The following is a 15670-nucleotide window of genomic DNA, read 5'->3' as shown; positions in this document are numbered from 1 at the left end:
GATGAATTTGGGGAAGAAGTACGTCGCCTTGTCACCCAAGTGTATCCCGGCACAGATCTAGAAATGCAAGATCAACTTGCCGCAGAGGCATTCCTTAAGGGAGATCGTAACTCAAGGATGCCTATGATGTATTAAACAGGAGTCCAAAATCTTTGAATGAGGCGATAGAACTTGTTACATACCAGGAGCATAATTATCGGGCGACCGTTGGTAGAGATTATGACCAGCAAAGAAGGGAGAGGACCAGACGGGTTGCTTGGACAGATGAGTTTGATGATGATGCTTCTTTAGAGGAAATTCAAGAGGTTCTTGGGGCACAGAGAGTACAAAGACCTACTTATCTCTCCCTGGAACGACTTGAAAATAGACTGAAACAGATCGAGTTGCAGCTCCAGAGAAGTCAAGAAAAGGACAAGGCAAAACGTGATCAAATATTCAAAGAGTTAGATTCTCGTTGTTTTCAGTGTGGGCAAACTGGGCATTACAAGAATGAATCCAGGTCAAAAACTTCTCAAGTCAAGCTGCCGGAACAAAAGCTGCAGTTGGTGAAAGAAGACTCATCGGTGAAAGATGACAAGATAAAGTGCACAAGACTTCACTCAGCTGGTAGAGGAATTATTGTTCCGATTGCTGTTAATTCTGTCAAGACAAGTGGAGTGATAGACACTGGGGCTGACGCGACTGTGATCTCTTCAAGTGTTGCTGCGGAAGCAGGAATTGAAACTGAGGGTTGCAGAAAAGTGTGTCTCCTTAATGCGGAAAGTGGAGCAGAAATGACTGCATTTGGAGGGGTCACTGCGACCATTCAAATTGGTAGTCATAAAGTCTGCTGGCCTGTCTATGTGGCTCCTATATGGGATTCGGTCTTAATGGGGGTGGATATCCTGAAGTCTTTAAATGCCGTAATTTTTGCTGGACAAGGCAACCTCCGTATTGGGAAGGAGGTTATCGTGGGGACTGTGAGCTATGATGGTGAAAGTTCCATTTGCAGTGCAGTTGTGGTTGATGAAAATTGTTGGTTGCCACCAGAAAGTGAAAAGGTCATTATAGGTCGTGTACAAAATCCGCATGCAGGAACCCTAGCTGTTCTTGATGCTTGTGATGATGGGCTCCCTGAAGGAATCCTAATTGGGTCTTGCTTGGTAAACATGAAAACAAAAGTACCTATTAGAGTACTGAATGTCCGGGGTGAAAAAATTCGTCTTGTGAAAGGAACTCATCTAGGTAAACTTTGTGAGGCAGGCAGTGAAGTCCAAATAATATCGACATGCACTGAAGGAAAGCCGGAAGTTGGGTATATCTGTCATGTAGTACCTCATGTCGCAAGTGAGAATATCCCAGCTCATCTCGCTGAACTCGTAACAAAATCCTCACAGAAGATGACTACCTCCCAGAAGCAAGACCTTACTAACTTGCTCTGCGAATTCAAGGGCATATTTTCCAAAGAGGAATACGACCTTGGTACTTTTACTGCCGTAAAGCGCCAGATTGATACTTGCGGAGCGAAATCGTTAGACAGACTCCATATTGATTTTTTGGGACACTTTCCTGTAAGTCTACGTGGGAACAAATACATCATGGTAATTACTGATCAGTTCACGAAATGGGTTGAGGCTTTCGCAGTTCCAGATCAGAGCAGTGAAACAACAGCAGGAAAGCTCGTGTAGGAATTCATTGCCAGAATTGGGGCCCCATTGGAGATCCACACGGACCAAGGAAGGAATTTTCAGAGTGAAATGTTTAAGACTGTTTGCAAGTTACTTGGGATTACCCAGACCAGGAGCACCCCCTATCATCTGGCTTCGAATGGCCAGGTTGAGCGTTTTAATAGGACGGTGCTTCAAATGATCCGATGTTATGTTGATAAGGTACAAGCAACCTGAGATGATCAACTACCCCTTATCCTTGCTGCATATCGCAGTACACCACATATATCAACAGGAATTTCTCCAAATGCTGTGATGCTGGGTAGAGAAGTGCACCAAGTGACTGATTTAAGCTATAGGGACCCAGAGACCTTCAGAGAAACTCTTGACTGTCCAACTTATTTAGACCGGCTGAGGCATGCTTTGGAGATGGCCCATGATGTTGCCAGGAAATCTCTGCAACAAGCCCAAAGGAAACAGAAACGTTTGTATGACATGCGTGTTCTCGAAAAACAGTATGAAACTGGAGATTTGGTATACGTAAACAAATTGTCTAAGCAGGTAGGAAAGTCTCCAAAGTTGCAACCTGTCTGGGAAGGTCCGTTTATCATTAAAAGAAAGTTTGGACCTGTTTTGTACGAGATACATGGGAGAAGGAAATCTGCTGTAATTTACCATGACCGCCTGAAATTGTACCAGTCAGATTGTGTTCCAGGATGGGTATCTCGGTTTGAAGCTGACGAAACTGTACCCCTGGGAGCCATTGATGAAAAAGAAAAACCCAGGAGAACAGGCAGAGGATACCAGGAGCCATCTAACAGACAAGTCGACCTACCACTGCATGCCATGTCAGGACACTAATTTAGGTGAGAAAGAGGATGTCACAAACCAGCAGCCCCCAAACCCGGGGCCACTGCGGACCCGAACGGGGCGGAAGGTAGTTAAACCAGATCGGCTCGACCTTTGACGGGACTTAAAGGAGCCTGGAGGGGGACAGTGTGATGCATTGGACTAGTTTTACATAACGCTTATATTCTATTTTTATCCTGTTCTTGTTGACCCGTGCAGAGTTTTCGCGGGCTGTTTCATGTAATACACTTCTTAATAGCCAGCTCGCGTCTAGTTGTTGTTTTTTCGGTCATATTGGCCGATATTTGTAGTGCTGCCATCAAAAGTACTACAATACGCATTAATGTAAGGGTCATGGTCACTAAGTATAAGTAGCTTGTAGCAGACAACATTTACATTTGAAGTGGAATTTCCTTACTGTCTATCTTGTGAAATTCTGTTTTGATGTGCGCAAGTTCCTCACGGCTGGGAAATTTGAAAAATATTTCGGTCAAATGACACAAGTCCACCTTTATTGCTTTGCCTGCTGCACTTTAGAAACATTGAGAGTCACCCACCGTAATATAAAACGACCCCGTAGCAAAAAATCGCAGCGCAACTAAGACTTATTAAAGGAAGAGGGGGTGCGTGGTAAAGGATTATTCTTGACACGCTTGTTGTACAACTGATTTTCTTAAGTAAATCTACTATGAAGAAACTGGTGACGGAAAATGGAAAATAAACGATATCTGTCAAAAATATCACCCTCACTCAACCCTTCCAAAGAATTGGACCTGTCAAAGATTCCCCATAATCATTGTATTCCTACGACGTCTGCGTTGACGAAGTCATCTGACAGTCATTTTGTTGTGACTAAATACACTTGAGATTTTATTTGAGGTTGCTATTTACCAATCTCGGGATTTTCTGAGAAATCTCAAATATTTTTCTCAGCTGAAATAGTTTGGTGGTATGCGCATTTGAGAAAATTCTCAAATGTGAGAAAAAACTCAAAAACATATCTGAGTTTGAGAAAATATTTATTTGGTGGCACAGTTGGGTGAGAAAAACTCAAATTTTCTGAGAAATCTCAGATTTGAGAAAATCTCAGCGTTGGTGGCCCCGATCATGGAGAAATAGTAGGAAAAACCTACAGCTAGTAACATCCCTACATAAGTGTAAAGAACTACAGCTAGTGGCGTCTCTATATAAGTGTAAACAACTACAGGTAGTGACGTCCCTACATATGTGTAAACAACTACATCTAGTGACGTCTCTACATAAGTGTAAACAACTACATCTAATGAGGTCCCTACATAGGTGTAAACAACTACATCTAGTGACGTCCCTACATCTGTGTAAACAACATCTAGTGACGTCTCTACATAAGTATAAACAACTACAGCTAGTGAGGTCCCTACCTACGTGTAAACAACTACATCTAGTGACGTCTCTACATAAGTGTAAACAACTACATCTAGTGAGGTCCCTACATAAGTGTAAACAGCTACATCTTGTGACGTCTCTACATAAGTGTAAACAACTACATCTAGTGAGGTCCCTACATAAGTGTAAACAACTACAGGTAGTGACATTTCTACATAAGTGTAAAAAACAACATCTAGTGACGTCCCTACATAAGTGTAAACAACTACAGCTAGTGACGTCACTACATAAGTGTAAACAACTACATCTAGTGAGATCCCTACATAAGTGTAAACAACTACATCTAGTGACGTCTCTACATAAGTGTAAACAACTACATCTAGTGAGGTCCCTACATAAGTGTAAACAACTACATCTAGTGAGGTCCCTACATAAGTGTAAACAACTACATCTAGTGACATTTCTGCATAAGTGTAAAGAACAGCATCTAGTAACGTCCCTACATAAGTGTAAACAACTACAGCTAGTGACGTCACTACATAAGTGTAAACAACATCTAGTGAGGTCCCTACATAAGTGTAAACAACTACAGCTAGTGAGGTCCCTACATAAGTGTAAACAACTACATCTAGTGAAGTCCCTACATAAGTGTAAACAACTACAGCTAGTGACGTCACTACATAAGTGTAAACAAGTACAGCTAGTGACGTCACTACATAAGTGTAAACAAATACAGGTAGTGACGTCTCTACCTAAGTATCAACAAGTACAGCTATTGATGTCTCTACATAAGTGTAGACAACTACAGCTAGTGACATCTCTACATAAGTGTAAACCACTACAAGTAATGACGTCTCTACATAAGTGTAAACCACTACATCTAGTGACGTCTCTACATAAGTGTAAACAACTACAGCTGGTGACGTTTCTACATAAGTGTAAACAACTACAGGTGGTGATGTCCGTACATAAGTGTAAACAACTACAGGTAGTGACGTCTCTACATAAGTGTAAACAACTACAGGTAGTGACGTCCCTACACAACTGTAAACAACTGCAGGTAGTGACGTTTCTATATAAGTGTAAAGAACTTCAGCTAATGACGTCCCTACATAAGTGTAAACAAGTACTGCTAGGACGTCTCTACACAAGTGTCAACAACTACAGCTAGTGATGTCTCTACATAAGTGTAGTATATTGTTACTTGATTATTATATAACGGTACCATACGAATGAGATGTTTCTCAAGGTTTCAATAAACTAAACTAAACCATAAATGTAGACTTATGTTTAGCGCTCGGGGTTGTAGCAGTGAGAGTCCTTTATCGTGCCAATACCTGCCGCGACACGATACCTCCGTTTTTAAAGGGGCATTGGCACGATTTGAGATGAAGTTTCAAAATTTATTTTTCCAGTTTTAATGTTTACATTCCTTAACTGAGACATTTCTAATGAGCAAGTAGAATTTGAATATCAGTTGTTGAGTTACGAGTGCTGTCTGACGTGTTTCATACCGATTGTTCAGCCGTTCTTGGCACACTGATTTTGACTGCGGATAACTCCGTTTACCTGATCAGGATACAGGGCTCACGGCGGGTGTGACCGGTCAACAGGGGATGCTTACTCCTCCTAGTCACCTGATCCCACCTCTGGTGTGTCCAGGGGTCCGTGTTTGCCCAACTATCTATTTTGTATTGCTTATAGGAATTATGAGATTGATCACTGTTCGTTATCTTCACCTTGCATACAGCACTCACAATTCTTTGTTATGTAAGCAAGGCTCGTGTCATGTTTTTGTTTACCTATAGATTGCTAATCAGAAAATATCATGTTTAAAACGAAATGAGACGTGAAAAACTGCTTGGTTGTGTTAGAATTAACTTGTAATATGAAAACTCTGTGAGCTGTGTATCTTCCATGTACCTCGACAACTGACATACCAATTTTTGCTGATCATTAGAAATACCTGAGTTAAGCAATTTAATCATTAAAACTGGAGAAATAAAAAAACCAATTCAGCTCAAATCGTGTCCATGCCCCTTTAAGGTTATATCTGAAAGACTCGTGATTCTCACGTTTGGCGAAGAGCAATCACTGCCTATGTTAACGTCGTTAGATTTGACGCGGCCATGGCACGAGCGGGGCTCGGACCCACGATCTCCCGGTTACGAAGCGAACGGCTACCACTGAGCTACCGCGACCAGTTTGAAATGGTGAAGAAAAAGCTGAAGTATAAGTATGGAAGTCATAAACTGTTTTAATTAATTGTAGATATCTTGAATGCCTTTTGATGCAATGTTATGCAAAGAAGAAATGGCTGATAGATAAAAGTGAAGAACTTGCATCTATAAATGGGTAAAGTAAAATACAAGACGTCATAAAATGAATTAATGTTTTTTGTTTCATTTGATTCCTTGAATGTTACATATATCGTAAATGATGTTTCCCAGAATAGATCTTGAACCTGCTGATTACCCCATTAGGAAAACCACAGGCAATTGTATCGCTTGGGTTCGAATGTACTATTAAAGAATAAAGGTATAGAGCTCTAAATATAGGGTACCCAAGTTAGCCAATCTAAAAAAAATATATTAAAAATTCATGTAACATTCGGGATGAATTTTGGTAGTAATGTGAATTGATGAATATATTATTAGAATACAGAGTATAATTTTACACCATTTGGTTTATTTATTTTACATAGCCTAACATCGGGTACCCTATATTTTGAGTTCTACACCTTTTATCTGTAATAGTAAATTTGAACCCAAGCCATACAATTGCCTGTGAGGAAAACATATGACTTTAATGTATACTTCAATGGGTTTTGTGAAGAATAGAAATAAATCTGATGATAATAATGAACATTAATTCAATGTATTATTATTGGAAATAGCAAACCACCGTCGATTAGTTTGAAGGGATGGCTGACTTTGCCTCCAGATGTCAGACTTAGCATGTCACGAAGAGAGTCTGCAAAAACTATTGAGTAAGTCCATTCATTATACATACATACATACATACATACATAGTTAGTTAGGAGTTCACAAATTTTATGGTCCTTATAACGATCTAATTTACAAATAGAACCTGTTATTAGATCGAATGCTGTCTGACATGTTTCATACTAAGTGTTAGGTCGTTATCTTTATAGTAATTTTGACTACGGATAACTCCGTTTACCTGAACAACATATAGGGCTCACAGCAGGTGTTACCGGTCGACAAGGTGTGTTTCTTCCTCCTAGGCACCTGCTCCCACCTCTGGTGTGTTCAGGGGTCCTTTTTTGCTCTACTCTTAAATTGGTATTCTTTATAGGAGTTATATGCGATTGATTACTGTTCAATATGTCCACTTTTTCATGCATATATAACACTTTAGTTTCGTATTTTGTAAATACAAAATTTAGTTTTATACACTTTTAGTAAAATCTCAAATTAAGCACTGGGGATGACAAATAAAGGATGTTTCAACATATTGCTCTGATTCCACGCACAAGTACCCTAACCCTGAAGGTGATGTTTAAAACATGCTAGAGCTCCTTATTGGCAATATCTTCGTAGTCTTTGGTGATCAGGTCTTCCGATGGTATGTTGGAATTCTCCATGTGCACGAATTGTGCTCCTTTATTAGCTGACATGTTTCTATATTATTGCGAGGCAAAATTTCTTCAAAAGCTTCTACATGAGAAGAAAAATCTCTTGTGGTGACCTTCAACCCGATAAATCGACGACGTTTTATCTACTAACAATAATCGTTTTCATTCATATGTTGATTCGATATATCCCAGTAAACACGAACTAAAAGACATTACAGAGTCTTTCACATCTTCTTCACACTTTTAGATATTTCATTGAACATAGATGTTAACATCAAACTAACAACTCGTCTGTGGGAATAAGTCCTCAGTACCCCTTGCTGGTCGTAAGAGGTGACTAAATGAGGCGGTCCTTCGGATGAGACCGAAAAACCCTAGGTCCCGTGTCACAGCAGGTGTGGCACGATAAAAATCCCTCCCTACCCAAAGGCCGTAAGCGCCGAAAGTAGGCCTAAATTTTGCATCCCTTCACCAGCAATGGTGACGTCTCCGTATGAGTGAAATATTCTCGAGAGGGACGTTAAACAATATCCAATTAATCAAACTAACAACTCAACTTTATAAACAATTTATAAACGGAATGACTTTAGCTTCTCCATCGTCAGCTTCCCATATTTATCTAGCAATATTACATTATCACCTGCATATGGTGTTTATGTCTCTCAACTGATTCGATACGGAAGAGCTTGTTCTGCGTATGACCAGGTATTGAAACCAAAACAGGCTACTGACAGATAAGTTGATGTTATAAGGATTTCAATAGTTTCGTTTAAAGTCAGCATTTAGCAAATTCTATGGTCGTTATAATGTAGTTTTCCCGCGTTTCGAAGAATAGCGGGAAAACGTATGATATGAACGTGTTCGAATGCCTATGCGTAGTAATACAAGGCGTAACCATAGGAAGGCCTATATAAAGTGTCGATATCATGAGTAAGGGCATTCTAAGCCAGTCTCACGAAGTGCACGTAGCACAATTTTTTTCATTTTCCACGGGCAGCATGGCTATTCAAAATGACGACTTATTGCGGCGAGTGTCCGAAATAATGGACTCTAAACTATCTTCTTTCGAGTAAAAGATATCTAAACAGCAACGTCAACAACACGAATAACAGCATGCCAAACTGCAGGCAACGAATGACAAGACTATCATTTTCAAGCGCAAAGGGAATGAGGCTCCGTATAAATTTAACAACAGTGTCAGAGAGAAATTGATAGAAGCTAACACAAGTATCAGCGAAGGAAACCCAGAAACGGCTTTTAGCAGCATATCATCAGGTATTGATCTTATTCATCAACGACAAAAATTAATCAAATTGGCCGATTCTTCCAAAACGGGTTGGATATCCGTTCAGGAATACACACAGCACGAATTGGCGTCCGACGAGGAGGATGAAAAACGCATCTTCAAAGCTGAAATCAGAGCTGAGAAGAAGTTAAAGGAGGAGCGGACCCAAAAAGCTAGAGCGTCGAGACGCAACAACCCATACCCCGAGGAAGCTCCCAGCACGCAAAATCAGTCCAGGTCATACGAGGGCGGCAAAAAGTCCGGGGCATGCTTCAAATGCGGTTTTACAGGTCACTGGGCAAAGGACTGCACCAGCTTCAGCAAAGAGACAGGCTCTAAGTTAAGTACACGTAGTTTAAAAAGTACTGCACAGAATTTACTTCATGCAAAATACAATGATTTAACAAAGAATTGTTTTACAGAACAATACAAAATGAATTGAAAGATCGCCGTTTTGTGACCCAAGTCAACGAAAATGTAAGCCCAGTTGGGCGCTTGAGAGGTCATTTGACAAATTTTGTTGAAATACAGGCAGATAAGTATATTTTAGATGTGGTAGGAAACGGATACAAGATTCCGTTCAAATATATTCCAACTAGCGTATGTTTAAGCAATAACAAATCGGCTAAGGACAATATCAAAATATACTACTCAAAATTTGATAAGGATCATAGATATTTTTATGTTTAAAAAATTAATAACTGCATAACTGGCAATATTGTGTCCAAGTGAAATCAAAAACGTCTTCAACAAACTTGCACGTGCATTTCATGCCATGGGAAATGCGTTTCTCATCACACTTTATGCTTTTGCTACCATTGCACGATTTTCACTCAGATCGGTGTCTGATTCTTTCTAAAATTTCAAACTCACTTGAGTGTTTACACTACGTTTATCAACGCAATGCCCCTTCAACGTGTAAGGCGTCGCCTGACGACAGAACAACTGGGCAGATGTATTGGAATGCTCGACGCTGGCTATTCACAACGTGACGTTGTAAATGCACTAAACATCAGCCAGAGCGTTGTAAACAGGGCCTGGAACCGACAGTAAACTTTTGTTACAGCAGCACACCGACATGGGGGTGGTCGTCAGAAATCGACAACCCAACGCCAAGACCATTTTGTGGTTCTTCAGGCACGGCGCCATCCCTTCTGGACAGCAACCAGCCTACGTAACGACGTCCTGAACGCCTCGGGGGTGAATGTGTCCACTCAGATGATACGGAATCGGCTTCACAATGCAGGTCTCAACTCGAGAAGGGCATGTGTTCGAGTCCCTCTGACTGTTCGACACCGGCGGGAGCGATTGGACTGAGCTGAAGATCATGTCTCTTGGACACAGAACGATTGGGTTCAAGTTCTGTTCACCGATGAGTCCAGGTATTGTTTGGACTTTACAGACAGGAGGCACCGAGTGTGGCGACGACAACGTGAACGTTTCCATGATGCCAACATCAGTGAACATGACCGTTATGGTGGTGGTTCAATCATGGTCTGGGGTGGAATCAGCAGGGATGGAAGAACAGATCTTCATGTCCTGGAGAGAGGAACAATGACGGGGGTGCGGTACCGGGATGAGATCATCGATGTTTACGTCAGACCCTACGCTGGTGCTGTTAGCCCTGAGTTCATCCTGATGGATGATAACGCCCGTTCTCATCGCGCCAGGGTGGTGGAGCAGTACCTTCAGCAGGAGACAATTGTCCGTATGGACTGGCCAGCGCGCTCGCCGGACTTGAACCCGATTGAGCATGTATGGAATATGCTGCAGGTTGTCCTTTCACACCGTAGAGCACTACCCACGACTTTGGCAGAGCTCGGAAACGCCCTCGTGGAAGAGTGGAACAACCTTCCCATTGGAAACATCCGGGTGCTTATTGACAGCATGGCTAGACGTTGTCAAGCCGTCATTGATGCAAGGGGAGGCCATACCCGGTATTGACACTTCATCGACTAAGTGTAATGATGGACTATCCCCCAAAACTGTGTTATTCTTTCTCTGGTTTGCTGTTATCTTTTTGTAATGAAATGCCTTTTGGTGTTGTTATCAGATTTCAAGCATTCCGTATTGATAAAAGTTGATGCCGTTTATGAATTTTCATTCATAACCCGAGTAAACACGTTTCTGAGTCAAATTTATGTCTTTTGTTATGTTAGTGGTAAATTACACACATATAACCTAGTGATCCTTATCAAATTTTGAGTAGTATAGTTCGTTTAGAGATTCAAAGTCTCATTGACAAAGGTTGCGTAACAGAGGTCAGTAACATTCCTTTTGTGGTTAATCCATTGACTGTAGCTTTCAACAAAGCAGGTAAACCTCGTTTGGTTTTGGATTGTAGGCACATCAATAGTTGTATTCACGAATTTTCATTCAGAATGGAGGACGTTAAAGTTGCTAGAGAAATATTTCAGAAAGGAGATTTCATATTCAGTTTCTATTTAAAATCGGCATATCATCGCATCGAAATAGCAGAACATCATTTCAATGGGAAATCGATGGCGTTGGTAAGTATTTGTGTTTAACGTTTTGCCATTTCGGCATTTCTTCGGCAGGTTTTATTTTTACTAAACTTATGAGGAAAGTAGTCCTGCATTGGAGGTCGTCGGGTTTTCGTGTCATTGTGTATTTAGATGATGGTTTAGCTGGTTCTAGCGAGTTTTATCAAGCTTCTATACTTAGGGATTTAATCAAACATGATTCAACAGAGTTTGGTTTTATTATTGCTGAATCTAAACGTTTTTGGTTTCCACAACAAAATTCAGTGTGGTTGGGTTTTGATTGGGACACGTTAGATGGTGTTTTAAAAGTAACTTCAGAGAGAATTGATAAGATGCTCAAGTGTATACACGAGGTATATACACGGATTCAGTCGGGTGGTTCACGTTTTCGGGTGAAATTTATAGCTAGTATAGTAGGCCAGATCATATCTATGGAAACCGCTATAGGAAACACGGTCATGTTTAAAACAAGATGTTTGTATCAAGACATAATGACAAGGGTCAGTTGGAATTCATGCATTGACTTAAGTTCGCAATCTTTGGCAGAATTAGAATTTTGGAAGGATAATTCCAGGTTGATTAATGGGCAAAATATAAAGTCAGCTTACAGTGAAGTCGCAGAGCTACTACAGAGGTAATGGGACTCTGGACAGTAGAGGAATCTACGAGAATTTCCACATGGAGGGAACTAGAGACAATCAACAGGTCTCTGAATACTAATATTCGTGGTAAAACAGTTACATGGTGTACTGACAGCAAAAATGCTTGCAGAATTTTAGAGGTCGGTAGCAAAAAGTCTTATTTGCATGAAATTGCATTTGAAATTTTAGTAAAAATTCAGAATTTACAAATAAACTTATATATTCATTGGTTGCCAAGAGAAAGCAATTTTAGAGAAGATATGCTTAGCAAATGTTTCGATAGTGATGACTGGGGAATAAAGAACAATGTTTTTCTACATATTGACAATTGGGGCACACACACATGTGACAGATTCGCTACAGACTACAATACAAAATGTTTTAAATTTAACTCAAGATGATGGTGCCCAAATACCAGCGGAGTAGATGCCTTTAAACAATTCTGGGGTGAAGACAATAATTGGTTGGTTCCACCTAGATTGGTTTGCAAGACATTAAACAAATTGAAGCAAGACAGGGGGAAGGGTACTTTGATTGTTCCTTATTGGAAATCGGCCCCTTTCTGGCCTTTATTATGCAAAGGAGATGACTGGGAGCCTTTTATCAAGGACGTTCAGAAAGTTAATTCAATGATAACCGAGAGAGGTAGAGGTGCAAATGGCATATTCGGAGGTCATAAATTTTTTGACATGGTAGCATTTCGGCTTGAATTTTAGATGTCAATATTTCTTAACTTATTTTCAGAGTTAAATGTTGAGAAGAACATGGAGGACATTTTAATTACGGTAGGTGTGGATCTGGAATCATCGGACAACGCAGTATTGGCGGCAAAAATGAGTGAATATATTCTGAAATCTAAAAGTGCAAACACCAGCAAGAAATATCTTTCGTCTTTCAACAGATGGTCAAACTTTATCAACAGCAAAAGAAAATCAGCCATACCAGCAAATCCAATTCATATTTCACTATATTTCACACATTTGTTGAATATTGGATGTTCTTTTCATGTGATTTCTAGCGCTTTATATGCTATAAAGTGGACACATTCTATATTAGGCCATAAAGATCCCAACGAACATCCCTTCGTGCGGCCTTTAGTGGAGTCTTCCAAGCGTCATGCTAAGTCTAGAGTTACCAAAAAGGAAATTGTTACAGTCAACGATTTAATTTTACTTTGTGATTTACATGTTAACAGCACCAATTTGTCGGAAGTGCGCGATTTGTGCATGATTCTACTTTCTTTTGCTGGAGTTTTGCGCTTTGATGAACTAAGTTCGCTTTGTTGTTCAGACATTACCTTCATGGATGGATATGTAAAAATATTTATTAACAAAAGAAAAACCGATAAATATAGACAGGGGAATGAAATTCTAATTGCTTCGGGCCTTAGTTCAGCTTGTCCAGTCAGTATGCTTCAACGTTACGTATCATTAGGAACTATACATATTTCTTCAGATCTTTTTTTGTTTAAGGCGGTATTTAAATCAAAGGATGGTTTAAAGCTGATTTATAAAGACAAAAAGCTTAGTTATACACGCGCAAGAGAGTGCATTTTGTCCAAGCTTAAATCTGTTATGGGGAACATTAATATTGGTTTACATTCTTTGCGTTCAGGAGGGGCGACAGCTGCCGCAAATTCCAATGTAAATGAGCGGTGCTGGACGAAACATGGTAGATGGGCGTTAGATTCGTCCAAGGATGGTTATGTAAAAGACAGTTTAGAGAGCAGGCTCTCTGTTTCAAAAAAGCTAGGATTATGACTATGTTTATATATTATATATGTGAGTGTGTGTATCAAACATGGGCTTCATTTCCAGTTACAGTTTTTATCAGTATATTATCATGCATATATTTTAGCTAGGTCTTTATTTCCTATATATTTAATCTATTGCTAACCTTTGGACATTTATTCTAAGCTTGCCTGGCTTACACCAAAGTTGTGTTTAGTTGTCTTGTATGCAAAAGGATTGCATTTACAGAAGTGTATATCATACTGTAGTTTTCCCGCGTTTCGAAGAATAGCGGGAAAACGTTGTATGACAGGAACGTGTTCGAATGCCTATGCGTAGTAATACAAGGCGTGGCCATAGGAAGGCCTATATGAAGTGTCGATATCATGAGTAATGTTATACTTGGATATTGCGATATTTCAATAAGTTTTGTCAATACTACATGTACTACTATTGATAAATTAACCAATAAGGGTATACACGTTTCATTGTTTGCTTCTGTTTTAAATACTAAGTACTAATTAGTGGACATCATTTTGTGAAATGCAATATTTTATGCTTGATCGTTTTTAGATTAATGGTAGAAATAATATACGAGCTAAAGACAGAAAATATGAGGTAGGTGAACCATTGAATTCATTGAGAGAACGAAATATGTAACATAAAAAGTAACCGAAGTTCATGAAATTCGTTTTGTGCTTGGAGTAAATATGCAGTTCTAGCAATTGTGATGTATAATCAGGGATCTAGAGAAAAGAAAATAAGGTTATCTTAATCCATTTTTGGAGTTTGTAAGACAGATATTTTTATTGGAGTCATAACACATGCATTTACACGAAATTTTTTCTATTCATCGAACCTCTACTACAGGAAGTAATACCTCAGGGGGTGACCTTTACTTGACAAATCCAAAATCTACATGTCACAAGGTCACTACTATGTATTTATGAATACTGGAAAAGTATTGAAAAGGTTTTATAAATACGGATATAGATCGAACTGTAAGGTAGAATTTGGAAATGCAGGCTTATATTTACATGATATAGTCATATATTTTTAAAGAGATTGAGAAATTAAAATGTGGCAGATATTTTTAAACACCCTGTACTTTTTAGGTATTACATTAACCATAAGGTCATTTTTTGTTGTTGCCTGATACCAATACAATATGTCATGTTCATAGGCCTTCTGTGTTGCAGAATGCTAGAGGAAAATGAAAAGTTGAAACTGAAAAACGTTGAAATACAGAAGTAAGTGTTATTAACTTCAAAGTAATGAATTACGGAACATCCATAAAGAAATATGTATGGATAGCCGTACTTTTGTATGAATGAAAAGGTGAAGATTGAGAATTTGAAATGTAGGAGATATTATAAAACACAATGTACTTTTTGGCTATTACATTGACTATAACCTCATTATTATTTGTTGCCTGATAACAATACAATATGTTATGTTCATTGGTCTTCTGTGTTGCAGACTGCTAGAGGAAAATGAAAAGTTGAAACTGAGAAGCATTGAAATACAGAAGTAAGTGCTATTAACTTTAAAGTAATTAATTACTGAACATCCATAAATAAATATGTATGGATAGCTGTACTTTTGTATGAAAGAAAAGGTAAAGATAACGAACAGTGATCAATCTCATAACCCCGATAAGGAATACAAATTAGAGAGTTGTGCAAACACGGACCCCTGGATATACCAGAGGTGGGGTCAGGTGCCTAGGAGGAGTAAGCATCCCCTGTCGACAGGGCACACCCTCCGTGAGCCTTATATCTTGATCAGGTAAATGGAGTTATTCGTAGTCAAAATCAGTGCCAAGAACGGCTTAATAATTGGCATTAAACAAGTCAGACAGCATTTAACTCAATGACAACAACAAAAAAAATTTCATCTCACGTAGAAGTTTTTGAATAAATTCTGCTTCATAGGAATATAAAAGCAGGTCAGCTAACAAAGGAGCACAAATCGTGCCCATGGGATTTCCAACAGCCTTTTGGAAGACCTGATCACCAAAGACCCCAAAGATATTGTCAATGAGGAACTCCA

General features: G+C 39.4%; 1 protein-coding gene across 5 annotated transcripts in view; it reads left to right on the top strand.

Annotated features, from left to right (window-relative positions):
* The window catches only part of LOC130052437 (kinesin-like protein KIF27), a 46987-nt gene that overhangs the window by 13171 nt on the left and 18146 nt on the right, over nucleotides 1-15670 (top strand). For all 5 annotated transcript variants that reach the window (XM_056157470.1, XM_056157468.1, XM_056157471.1 and 2 more), the window contains exons 6-10: nucleotides 6132-6215; nucleotides 6757-6849; nucleotides 14192-14236; nucleotides 14818-14868; nucleotides 15098-15148. In XM_056157470.1, coding sequence (XP_056013445.1) covers nucleotides 6132-6215; nucleotides 6757-6849; nucleotides 14192-14236; nucleotides 14818-14868; nucleotides 15098-15148 — 324 coding nt within the window. The remainder of the gene's footprint in view (nucleotides 1-6131; nucleotides 6216-6756; nucleotides 6850-14191; nucleotides 14237-14817; nucleotides 14869-15097; nucleotides 15149-15670) is intronic.

The sequence above is a fragment of the Ostrea edulis genome, chromosome 2 (genome assembly GCF_947568905.1).
Source record: "Ostrea edulis chromosome 2, xbOstEdul1.1, whole genome shotgun sequence".
In the NCBI taxonomy this organism is placed as follows: Eukaryota; Metazoa; Mollusca; class Bivalvia; order Ostreida; family Ostreidae; genus Ostrea; species Ostrea edulis.
The sequence above is the reverse complement of the archived record's forward strand: the minus strand, read 5'-3'. Positions and strand labels throughout refer to the sequence as shown.